The following is a 12369-nucleotide window of genomic DNA, read 5'->3' on the forward strand; positions in this document are numbered from 1 at the left end:
GGTCACAGGTATAGTGCATTGAGTATTCCTACCTTTGTGTAGTCCTTCCATTGCCCATTACGCAAATTAATAGGTCTATGTAATATAAGACTAGCACGTTGTCTGAACATAGATAACATGTTTGACCGTATATTGCTAATCAATCTAAAATTTGTATTATATTATACTATATAATCCTATGAACCAAATATGGCTTCTTCCTGTGTCCGTGACTATGATCCAGATTGTTTTAGATATGTGTGTTAGTTTCCCCAGTATCAAGGTATTGAAGCATAGAATCAGCTGTGTGTGAGTATTGAAGATCTGCTCACGAGGCACGGTAGAAAGAAGAGGACAGAAAAGTGATCTACGCAACTGCTACTTCCGTGTTATTGACTTAGTGATCACAAAAGAGGTAAGAAGACAAGTATGTTTGAGTATCCAGATTTATCGTCATCTCTAATGAACAGTGTACAGTAAGATGCTTCCTGTTTCTGATTCTCCATGACGGAAGCAGTAGAAAAAAAAACTTCTATCTGTTAAAAGAGGAGCCTAAAAGAGTTCCCTTGATGTAATGAATAGCTTCTTGAATAACTACAAGGTGGACAATTACAAAGATATGGCGCAGGATCTCTTGAAGAAAAAACAAAAGAAATGGGCAGTAGAATGTCACAACAGCTACATATCCTCTACTTGAATTTAGAGGTATTCGGATCTCACATTGGTACATGTTCACAAGAACAAATGTAAGACTTTATCAAGATATACAACTATTTAAAAGTGATACCACGAAAGTTATAATGACTAGAAGTTTGGCGACTGATCTAAAATTTTAATCTAAAACACAAGAGGAAAAATGGGAGAACAATGCATTTTTTTTTTTTGGCGTCATGTATATACGTTTTCATTATTAGCAAGTGTTTTCAAATACCTTCACACACTTTTCATCTTTACTCGCTGCATTTTGATAAATATTCTAATTAGTATTCAAGATCCCGCTACATGCAGAATCGTAAAATAAAGACTATCTTGAATTTAAGAAAATCGATATCATATCAATGAAAACAATTGATCACATCAGACATTAACTTTTTCTGGTAATTTGTATCGATATTCTTATCAGAAGCAACAAACAATCATTTAAACAATAATATTTAAGGACATTTGCCATTATTTAAGTGTTCTAATTCTATGCTCAACTCTGTTACTTACGTAATACTCAATAATTTGTACGTAAGGTCATCAATAGTGATGTAGCTTACATGATATATATTAGAAATAGCAAAAAGGTCTTGCTTTGACTGCTCTATACATGCAGGTGTTCATCAAATATTATGAATTTAAATGACGAGAAAAAGTTCAATATAACGCTTATACAAACAAAAGTAACTGAAATAAAATTGTCATTGTCTTTTACATATAACAGTGAAGTCCTTTCTATCTTACATATATGTATATACAGTATATAGTAATAAATATTAATGTCGCTTACAATATATGACAAAAATAAACTTAATACATATTAATTTACATGTCTCAAAGTGTACTGATATTCTAAAGTATACAAATGAAAGAAAATTTGTCCAGTTACAGTAAATTCAGTTAACAGACTGAATATGAAAAAAAAAGAGCTACATATTAGTAGTTCCCTTCCCCCAAGCCTTTAAATCGTATGAAAATTGCCTGCAGGCTAGTGACAACTAATAACCTGACTGAGCTATTAGAAGCGTGACTTGCTTGAGACACTGAGACGTCTCGCTTTTACAATAAGGATTTGTATTGAAAAACTGTTAGGATAAGATGACACATTGAAGTTGAGGCAATATTAGCAGAAAATGTTTGAAATTCTAAACATGCATTGTGTTAAAAGAAACTTTTTTGTAGCCCTTAAATTAATACCAGAATCACTTATTGATATTATCTGAACGTTAAATTTTGAGGCAAAGATATTTATAAAAGTTACAGATTCAGTGCAAAATTCTAGCAAGAGAAGAGGATCAGAAGATATGTCATAAATAGGCTAACGTGTCCGGTTTTGTGCATTAGGTTTGCCTTGGTGGATCCCTGAAACAAGACTTTTGTGCTTATAATACAATATCTTAGTTACGATTCTTATGTAAATTATACCGCCTACGTTATGTTTGACTCTCAACAAAAGCAATCTTAACTATATATAAAACTACATGAGCTGACATAAATTATTGAGCACTTCCTATAGGGCTATACTGATTAAATTTGGCATGATTGTAGCTTTCCGGAACTAACCCACAAGAAAAGTGCCAAAAGTGAATATTTTTAATTTTTAGAGGGTCTAAAGAGGGAATGGAAAAAATTCCCCATGTTATTTATATGGGCCCTTTTTTTGACCTACAATCGCACGTTTTAAGTACTTAGAATTGGAATAAAAACTTGAAATTCGGTATTCTTGTACTTTTTCGTTAGCACTATCTAAATAAATCAGTAAAAACAAAAAAATCCAACCTTAGAGTGGTTTTATGGGAAACTGAAAAATCTTTCCCATGTTATTTATATGGAACACCTTTTACACCCCCAAATTATTGAGCACTTCCTGCATAGGGCTACAATGATTACACTTAACATGATTGTAGCTTTTCGGGATAAACCCACAGGAAAATTGCCAAAAGTGAATATTTTTAACTTTTAGGGGATCTAAAGAGGGGACGAAAAATTTCCCCATGTTATTTAAATGGGCCTTTTTTGGACCTATAATCTCATGTTTTAGGTACTCAGAATTGGAATAAACACTTGAAATTCAGTATGCTTGTACGTTTTCGTTAGCGTTACCTACGTGAATCATCAGCAATAAAAAATTCCAACCGTAAAGTGGTTTTATGGGGAACTGAAAAATCTTTCCCATGTTATTTATATGGGACGTCTTCTACACCCCAAAATGTTTAGGCACTTCCGGCAGGATTAGAATGATTAAATTTGGCATTATTGTAGCCTTCCATGACTAGCCGGCAGGAAAATTGCCAAAAGTGAATAATTTTAATTTTTAGGGGTCTAAAGAGGAATGAAGAAATTTCCATGCTATTTAAATGGGCGTTTTTGGGGGATACGAAATCTTATCTTTTAGATAGTTGAAATAGGAAAAGAAACGATAGAATTGTGGGTTCAAGGGGTGCGAGTCCGTAGGCCGAGAAAAGACTGTGTCTGGGGGCGAAGCCTCAGACGCAGATTCAGCAACTATGAAGAGCAAGTTCACGAAATTCACTGTTGATGCAAAGGCCGATAGGTAAGAAACGCGAGGCAATAGGCCGAGTAGACGCGGGGATCTGGGGGCGGAGACCCCAGCTAGCCAAACGCAAGTCATTATTATAAAATTTCATAGCGAAAAATCTTTATTAGCAAAGAGTTTCAGTAATAAGATATTTTTGTTATGTATTTATTTACAATAGCTACAAGTTCTAGAACTAATAGCAGAGATAGCGAAGAAATACGATGGGGCTATGGCACTGATTCTTCTTGTGGATGAAAGAGGTGAAAGAAGAGAAAAGTTGTAGCAGTGAGACATAGGAGTGGAGCCATAATGAAGCATAAAATTTGCTTTAGCCTTTAGTGGCACAGGGTTTAAATAGCAGCTAGATCCTATAGACAGAATGATTTTTAAATTTTACACCCTCAACTTTCATTCCCAAAGTATTCTCTTCAAATTGAAAAATCCAATCCGATTCAAATGTGTTGAAAAATTTGTCATTTTTAGCATTGTACTTCAAAAGTCATTACAACGCAGTGATGTCGGAATCATGAGAATGAAGGTCACTTTCACGTACGTAAGTCGGAAGAACGTGAAGAAGTGGATGCAACTACCATGTAGGTAGATCGGCACTCAGGGTGGGAAAGAAATCGTAACAAGGAATCGACTCACTAGAAATACTATTTTTCAAATTGAAGACGTATAAGCTACACCATATTAAGTCTCTGATCAAATTTTCTTTAATGAAATATATTGAAAATGATGATTAAGATGTGAAGGCATGTGCTTTGCGGCCGGTACCTCGTACCGTGAGTGGTTTCCCTATCCGTATGACCCACTTTGATGGTCACTTGCCATAGGATCTCCATCTGTTCCGTATCCAATGGCTAAGTCAACATTTACTTTGAAGAAATATAAACCAATTACCAGGCATACGCATTAAATACTTCTTAAGTGATACAATTTACTCCACATACATACACATTAAGTATGTATTTCAAAAGAGAGAGAAATTTACCCTGATAGTTCACTAAATATTTAAAAGGATATAAAATTTACTTCCTTTGATTCACTAACTATTTAAAACATAAATGTTTTAATATATTTATGCCTACCTTTTATATTTAAAAAATAATGTCTATTTTATCCATGAATTTCTAAACGATTTAGAACGAAATAGAGAGCATCGTTCCTCATCCTTCGCGATATGGTACCTTTAGATATATTTTATATTATTTACACACACACACACACACACACACACACATATATATATATATATATATATATATATATATATATATATATATATATATTTCTAATCCAAAAAAGCGTTCCTTAAACATCATATACTCTGTAAATTAAGAAGAAATTTGCTTATATTCAGAATAAAAGGTACTATTCAAATTCTTTCCAATAACCGACGGAATATTATTGTGAATGTTTCGATTGTATTAGAATTAAATATGTAGTCATTTGAGTGAAATCAGCAATGTTAGGTTCTTGCCTGATGGACATTAATGTACAAAAATACAGTGCTCCAAATATTCTTCGTAGACAAATAATTAAGTTCTCATCTTTTGTTCGGAGGATCCAGTTTTGTTCGCTGGTAATAATAGTAAATGCAATTCAAGTCGGAACCTTAATATAGTCTCGGTGCTAAAAATGAACTTTAAACTCCAAACACGGAAGCGAATGTCTTAGTGCTATTAAAATCATTTCGTTGAGTATCATTTGAACAATTGTTTTTTATTTGAATGATTTTTATTTAAATATTACAGTAAGGAATATTCTAAGGAATATGTTGTTTAATCCTAGAACATTTAATTTCTTAGATGTACGAGCACTATTTGGAAATTCAATTTCCTTATATACCCCTGCTTTTACTGAGACACTTATGTTTCTCGCAAAGAAGATTGCGTGCTTCAAGGAAATAGAGGTACTACATAAGTGGCGCAAGATTGTTACGAGAATGGTCACCCATGTCGACTGCGTCTGAATGTGATGCTCAGATGAAGATCCAGGAAAAATGCTACAATTCTATCAGAAGTCAAGTTGGAGGAAATCTTGGTGATTGACTATGGCAGCATGGTACAGTCCAAGAATGGGAAACAAAAACTACATTATTTTTCTGTACTTTCCTGCAAATGGAAAGCCAAATATATATATATATATATATATATATATATATATATATATATATATATATATATATATATATATATATATATATATATAATGATCATTCTCCAGGAAAAAGCTTTAGAACATAAAATATCTTCTACTCAGATCATTTAGAAGAAATATATCTTGGGAGAGGCCATTGATCGAGATTAAAAACAGAAGTATGACAACTGAAGAGAAATTGATTGATACGGGTAAATAATTGAGAATAATAATACAGAGCGCACATACCATGCTACAAAGAGGGAAAACGGAATACTGTTTTCAGGAAAATGAAACAAAATAAGTTAGATTCAAAAGCAAGTGAAGTGAAATTAAAACATAGTATGTAATTACTAAAAGATACTTCATATTTATTGGGGCAATAACAAAAAGCGGAATATAAAGCTGTACGAGATTGTTGACAAGCGCCTGGAACATATAGTAAGTAATGTTTTAAAATTATATCATAATAGTGATGAAACTAAAGGAAAAAAGAATCTAGTATTAACTCAAAACATTCGCAAAAATCACTGTTATACCTCTGCTTGTGCACAAACTAGACATTCACTATTACAAGTATGGCAACTTATAAGTAACATAAGTATGACAACTTATCAATATAAGATGAAATCTTCTTTTACTACGTCCCCACAATTTCATAAACATTTTAATCATTATAAACACAATTTCTGTATCATTGTAGCACCTTGACATACTTTGATTGGTATGTGTTTAACGTTCTGTCTCAGTATTTATGCTTTTGTATATTGTACTTACTATATAGCTTAACGGAAAATTAAAATCACATTATCCGTCTAATCTATCTGAAATTCGAACCTTGTCTCCTACACCATAGACAATAGTACTGATTGCGTGGCAACAAACGAGCTCTACACAAGGATAGTGATATAATTTGGAATCAGTGACGGCGAAAACAATACTGAAGGGGAAAAATCTGTAAGTTTTACGTCCCACGGTTATGCCGGTTAGGCTAAAGGAGACGGTGATAATGAGAGATGAATGAAATGGTGGAATGAAGAAAGTGGGAGGAAACGGGAGTACCCCGAGAAAACCCACGAGCACGGTGTTTGTCCACCACAAAGTTCACTTGGCGGGGGCTGGGATCGAACCCGGGACCCCAAGCACTAGAGGTGAACGCTCTACCACTGAGCCACCGCGCCCCCAATACTGAAGGGAATCACAACTTCATTTACATAGAAGAGTTTACATGCTTATATTCTGTTCACTCCCTGCACAATATTATGGGTCATATAGCTTTACTTCTACATACTTTCTATGGTTATGTATTGACAATACCTTCAGGCTAGTTCATGTGTATCTTGAAAACATGATTTGAAGGTATAGGTATTAATGAACATGCCTGGTAAACTGACAAAATACATACTTAAGATACAATAATACGAAGTAATTGTTTATAATCGTGATATTGTTTGCGACCTGAATTAAAAATCATTTCTAAATATTTTACATTTTAATAGGTAAATACACTTTTTGCAACGCATTAATTCCAATTAACTTAAACAAATTGTAAAATAACAATATTCAACACGTGTTATTTTAAAATATATTCCAGCAGTAAGATGTGCCAAAACTTCAGATGTTAAAAGTTTATCATAGCTGTAAATTATAAGCTTTGAATTACTTTAGTGGGATTGTTTTATAATAATAATAATTTATGAGCAATTATTGTGTAATTTTTCATGTCCAATGTACAATTTCATTATAAATGATAAATCACCTACGTATATTGTTATGGAGCTACATGTGTAACTAAGTCAGTTACTATTTGGAAGAATTTCACCATTAGAAAATGGCGTGCTATAACTGAAAAGAAAATGAAATGAAATCTTTGAGGTTTACGTTCTACGGTTATGTCAGCTACGCTAAAGGAGACGGTGATGATGAGAAATGAATGAAATGGTGGAATGAAAAAAGTGGGAGGAAACAGGAGAACTCTGAGGAAACCCATAGTGTTTGTCCACCATAAAGTTTACTTGGTGCGAGCTGGGATCGAACCAGGGACCCCATGCACCAGAGGTGAAAGTTCTATCACTGAACCACCTCGGCCACTATAACTGAAAAATTCGTAACTAATATGCATTGGTAAATTTGTGGTTAAAAATATACCGATTATGTTTCTCCACATTTTTATCGCTGGTTTTACTAAGAAAACCATTAATGAACACATCACTTCTACTTTTTCCTATTTGCAACATTGATATTTAATTTATTCTAAGATGTAAGTAGAAGTTATATAGGTATATTGTACATGTGAGTATGGTCATTGTTTAATTTACATAGATGGTAGATTTCTGATCATTTCTGACATATCTTATATCCAGATACGCATTCTGCCCTGCTTCTGTGGTATCTTTTTCTGTGTCTTTTTTATTTTATAATACGATTCTCTTGTCGATTCATCAGCATAATATATTTATAGACTACAGTATTAGTTTCTGATTACCAAGAATCACGGACTCGATCCTTGATGGTCCGGTGTGAATATGTGAATATATTCTGCTGAGATTCGCGCCATACTTTTAGATGCTACTTATTTTATCTACATACTCATACCACAACTATCACTCGTATCGCTATCTGCTCTGACTGTCAAATATCTCTTGTAATCTACACAACATACACGAGATGTTAAACCAAATTTAACTGTTTAATATGATTATCTGCACTTCTTCATATTCAATATGCCTTGTGTGCAAGGTATGTCCTTTTATACAACTTTCTTCTCATTTCATTATTCTACCTATTATTTCAACATAATTCATTCTTTTCTTTATCATAACATCTTTTTCTAAGTTGATAGGGCAAGGACGTTATCTCATAATTTGCGAAAAATTGAAATGAGGTAGTTTTCCATGCATATTATTTGGAAACGTTTATGGGTAATAAAAAGATATATATATATTCATGCAGATATCCTAGGACATTCCTTAAAACAATTGTTATACCCATTTGTGTACAAAGAACATATTTCTAAACCTGCTGTTGTTTGTAGAGTAAACATACTTGTACGGGCTCAACGTTTTCGTCTTTCATAGGCACATAATAATATGCGACTTGGCTAAATAAGAAAAAAACTAAACGGTTTATCAAGTTTCTTCGGAAGATGAGGATTTCTTACAGCGGAATATATAACGCACAGTTTTGATGCAAGTTCTAACTTTGTGCACAACTTCTTCTTGCATTAGGTTAAAACACATAGCTATAAGAGCCATACCTAACATCAGATACATAGCACAAAATATGAAACTAAGCTCAATGCTTTCACTAGCGTAAAATTTATCACCGGGTACCATATCACCAAAACCAATGGTACTCAAACTTATGAAACAAAAGTATGAACCATCCAGGAAGTCCCAATCTTCCCATTCGGAGAACAAAACAGCTCCACCGCATACATAACCAACCATGATTGCTAAACAAAGGGTGATTGGAACAGTTACTGTTTCGGAATCCTCTCCTTCCTCGTCACCATTGCCCTCCTGAGCGTTTTCTCCGTCCTGATTCCCCCACTGTCCTTCACCTGCATTGGCAGTGTCAGTTTCCAAATCCTCCGGAACTTGAACTTGGATATCTTCCATTTGCCAATCGTCTTCTGGGGTTTGTTTCTTCATTCGACAGCAACGACAAAGACATATCTTAGCATACGTCCATTTAAAGCTCTTAGCCAATATGTCACCAATGTTAGAGAGGTACAGAAGAAACAGAGGCATCCCAGCAATGGCATAGAAAATGGTAGTGATTTTGCCCCAAACTGTGTGTGGAGTTATGTTACCGTAACCTGTAAAGAAAGGGAAAGCATATTATTTAGTAAAATATATTGGAATTGCAGATATATTAGTAACACATAAGTAACATTATATTCACTAGTGCAAATATATTTAAAGTGAAGATATAAGTGCTGATTCCTAGATTGGACTGCAACATATACGTAAATCCCTTTCAATACTTTCATATAAGTTCCTGAGTCAAAATATGTTTTCTATATTATTGGTTTTCAACCTCTCGATACTCGGGGAGTAGCAAAAGGCATGGGCAAATTTAGGGACCAGCAAAATGAAAATTATATCACTCTACTTTTAGATGTTTAATTCTAGTAATTATTAGTAACATTATTTATTATTCTTTATTTATAATTGAAAAATTTAATAAATTGTTTCTGTTAAATTGAAAGTCTCAATTACACTTTTGTGTTAAAAATTTTACAATCACATAAGTACTGTATTTTATCTCTGAAAAGTCATTTTCATAGACTAATTGCAACAGTCACTATTGTTTAATTACCAAAATTTTGACAATTTGTATATACAATATTGTAACTACAAGACATAGAACGACATCAAAGATCCGAAATTGCATTTTATTTCAATTACACAGACAGCAAAATAAGTTATTTCAGAAAATGTGTAGTTGAAAAAGTTACTAACAATTGCAAAGCTTTCCTTAGACCCGAATACTCTTGACTCACGGATAAACGAACCTGATATATGGTTTCTTCTTGAATCTGGAGTCGAGAGTTATATCAGAAGAAATTTTCATATCTGACATGGCCCCATATCATACGACAAAGCTGATTACCTGCTAATGTGGACCAATTAAACAACTACGTAGACTGGCAGAGTAATTGAAAACCACTTATCTATAAATATGGTTTAAGGTGCGCTAGTATTTTGAATCAACTAAGAAAAATATTAAGGTTGAAAATGGCTCAACCTTAAGAATAAATTGTACCTCGTAGATACTGCCCTCCAAAAATGACATACCAAAGTATAAGGTTGTTGACGAAATATTGGCAATATGAAATATATATACAAAATTAATATAGAGTTTACGAGAAAATTGCAACCCTTTTGTATTCAGCCTTCAGTAAATTACACCTATTTTTGGGAGTAGTAAGAAAGCTCAACACCTCCTCTAAGAAAATCTTATAAAGAAACTTCGAAATTTAGTGCCGATACGTTGAACAGTATGACCTCTGAGAGCGTGTACATACATGATGACGGACAAACGGATTGAGAAGAATTCAAAAATTGCATATTTGGTACGTACGGGCAACGAAACGTTTAAATTCATTGAAATCTTGACTTCTTCGGGATTACCATACTTTCTTTTCTCTTATCTTGGCTCGAACGTAAAAATACAAAAGAGTCTAAATATGATATTGAGTAATTCAAAATTATAATCTTAGGAAGAGAATGTTTAATATTAACAGAAATATATGCTTAATAATTGATAGTTTAATAATTGCAATATAAAACTTACTGACGATAGCAGCAGGGAACGATCTTATGAAAATGTCATACTAACAATGACGTGCATAATAAAAGCTAAAGAAAAAGTTTTGATTTACACAGACGAGCATCCAGAAATTTTTGTTAGAAGGGGTCCAAGCTTTGGAGTATCCAATACTACAAGTCGCTACGCCTATGTAGTATTGAACGGGTATTATTCTGCATCCGGAAAGAAATTGTAAACAACTTCCACCTATATTTTCAGAAAAGAAAATGATAGAACTGGATTATTTTTATAAGAAGAGAAAGAGTACACATGTAGTATAAGATCAAATCTTTATGGTACATCAATCATTTCCCTGTTAAACAAGAATAGTTTTAGTAAGAAAGTGCACAACTAAATGTTGTATTAGGAAGCTTTTGGGCGGTAGAGACCCGGTGAAACCCTCACTTGAGTGCACGACTGGATTTAGTTAATCTTTTTTTCTGTTAATATTGTTTGATTTCGTATGTAGGCAATACGAGTAAATATTAAGACTAAAAAAAGGAAACGTGCAAAGTTTCAACAAACATCGATAGTTTTACAAAAGATATCATGAAATGTAGTTTTAAAAAGTTTGAATTTAGTCGCTTCTCTCTAATAGTGTGGGCGTACTAGCATTCGAGGTAGAAGTAATTGGTATAAAGCTGACTTTGGTCTCATTAATGCAGAATCCATCCAAAATTGACACATTAAAAGCCCACCGCTATCCAAGTTGGAATAATAGATGCAGGGTAGTCCAAAGTTTGTGAAATTACATGTAAAGTACATAAAATGATACTGTAAAGAATAACTTTATGTAGCAAGAACGTGACCCACATGATGACTTTTATCCCTTCAAAATGGAAGAATGCACAGTTCTAAACATGTACATGCTCTTTTAGTTTCTTTGAAGTTGGTGCACATACAGGGTTGCACCAAAAAGCGACATCGTTAGTGAGTGAAAACAGTCGCTAACATCTCGAACGCTATACATCCGCCTATCATGTCTAATTGAGCGAAGTTAATGGTGTGTTTTCAAAGAAGATTTTGCAAAGACACACACACACACACACACACACACATACATATATATATATATATATATATATATATATATATATATATATATATATATATATATATATATATATATGTGTGTGTGTGTGTGTGTGTGTGTGTGTGTATGTATATATATAGGGTGAACGGTAACTACGTGGGCAAACTTGGACGGGTGATAGTACATCTATAAAAAAAGCAAAAAAGTCTTACTGAACATAGGGGAAATTCCGTCTTACATCGTAGAGAGTGCGCTTAAAAAACGTCAATTAGAAAGTCATACCTACTCTATTGACACATGCATGTTCGAAAACGCAGCTATGCGTGCGCAAGGGATTTCCCAAAGGAACGGAGGGATTCCTGGACATGCTGTAAAGGAAAGAAGTGTCACACGTTGTTGATCCTGTGCGTGAAATGGCTACCTGGCGAGAATATTCAGATGTAGAGTGGTGGATTTCAGAAGGTGGGATCCAAAGGACTTAACACTTTTAACATTTAGCGAAAGTCGGAATCATCATTGTACTCGAGATAGAATCATTGCAACCCACGAACTTAATGGTGTTGCGAAAATACACAAAGACTGTCACCGTGACTACACCAACAGCAGAAGAATTAACTATTGTGAGGAAGAGAATAATGAGAACTACAAACACCGTCCC

The 12369-nt window shown here is 33.7% G+C and overlaps 1 protein-coding gene across 1 annotated transcript in view; it reads right to left on the minus strand.

The window, feature by feature from the left end:
• Window positions 1-8418: 8418 nt before the first annotated feature.
• The window catches only part of sand (potassium two pore domain channel sandman), a 310773-nt gene continuing 306822 nt past the window's right edge, over window positions 8419-12369 (minus strand). Inside the window, exon 2 of the mRNA XM_081768796.1 lies at window positions 8419-9182. Within this exon, the coding sequence (XP_081624922.1) occupies window positions 8491-9182 (692 nt within the window). The 3' untranslated portion in view covers window positions 8419-8490. The remainder of the gene's footprint in view (window positions 9183-12369) is intronic.

The sequence above is a fragment of the Thermobia domestica genome, chromosome 8 (genome assembly GCF_964235325.1).
Source record: "Thermobia domestica chromosome 8, izTheDome1.hap1.1, whole genome shotgun sequence".
NCBI lineage: Eukaryota > Metazoa > Arthropoda > Insecta > Zygentoma > Lepismatidae > Thermobia > Thermobia domestica.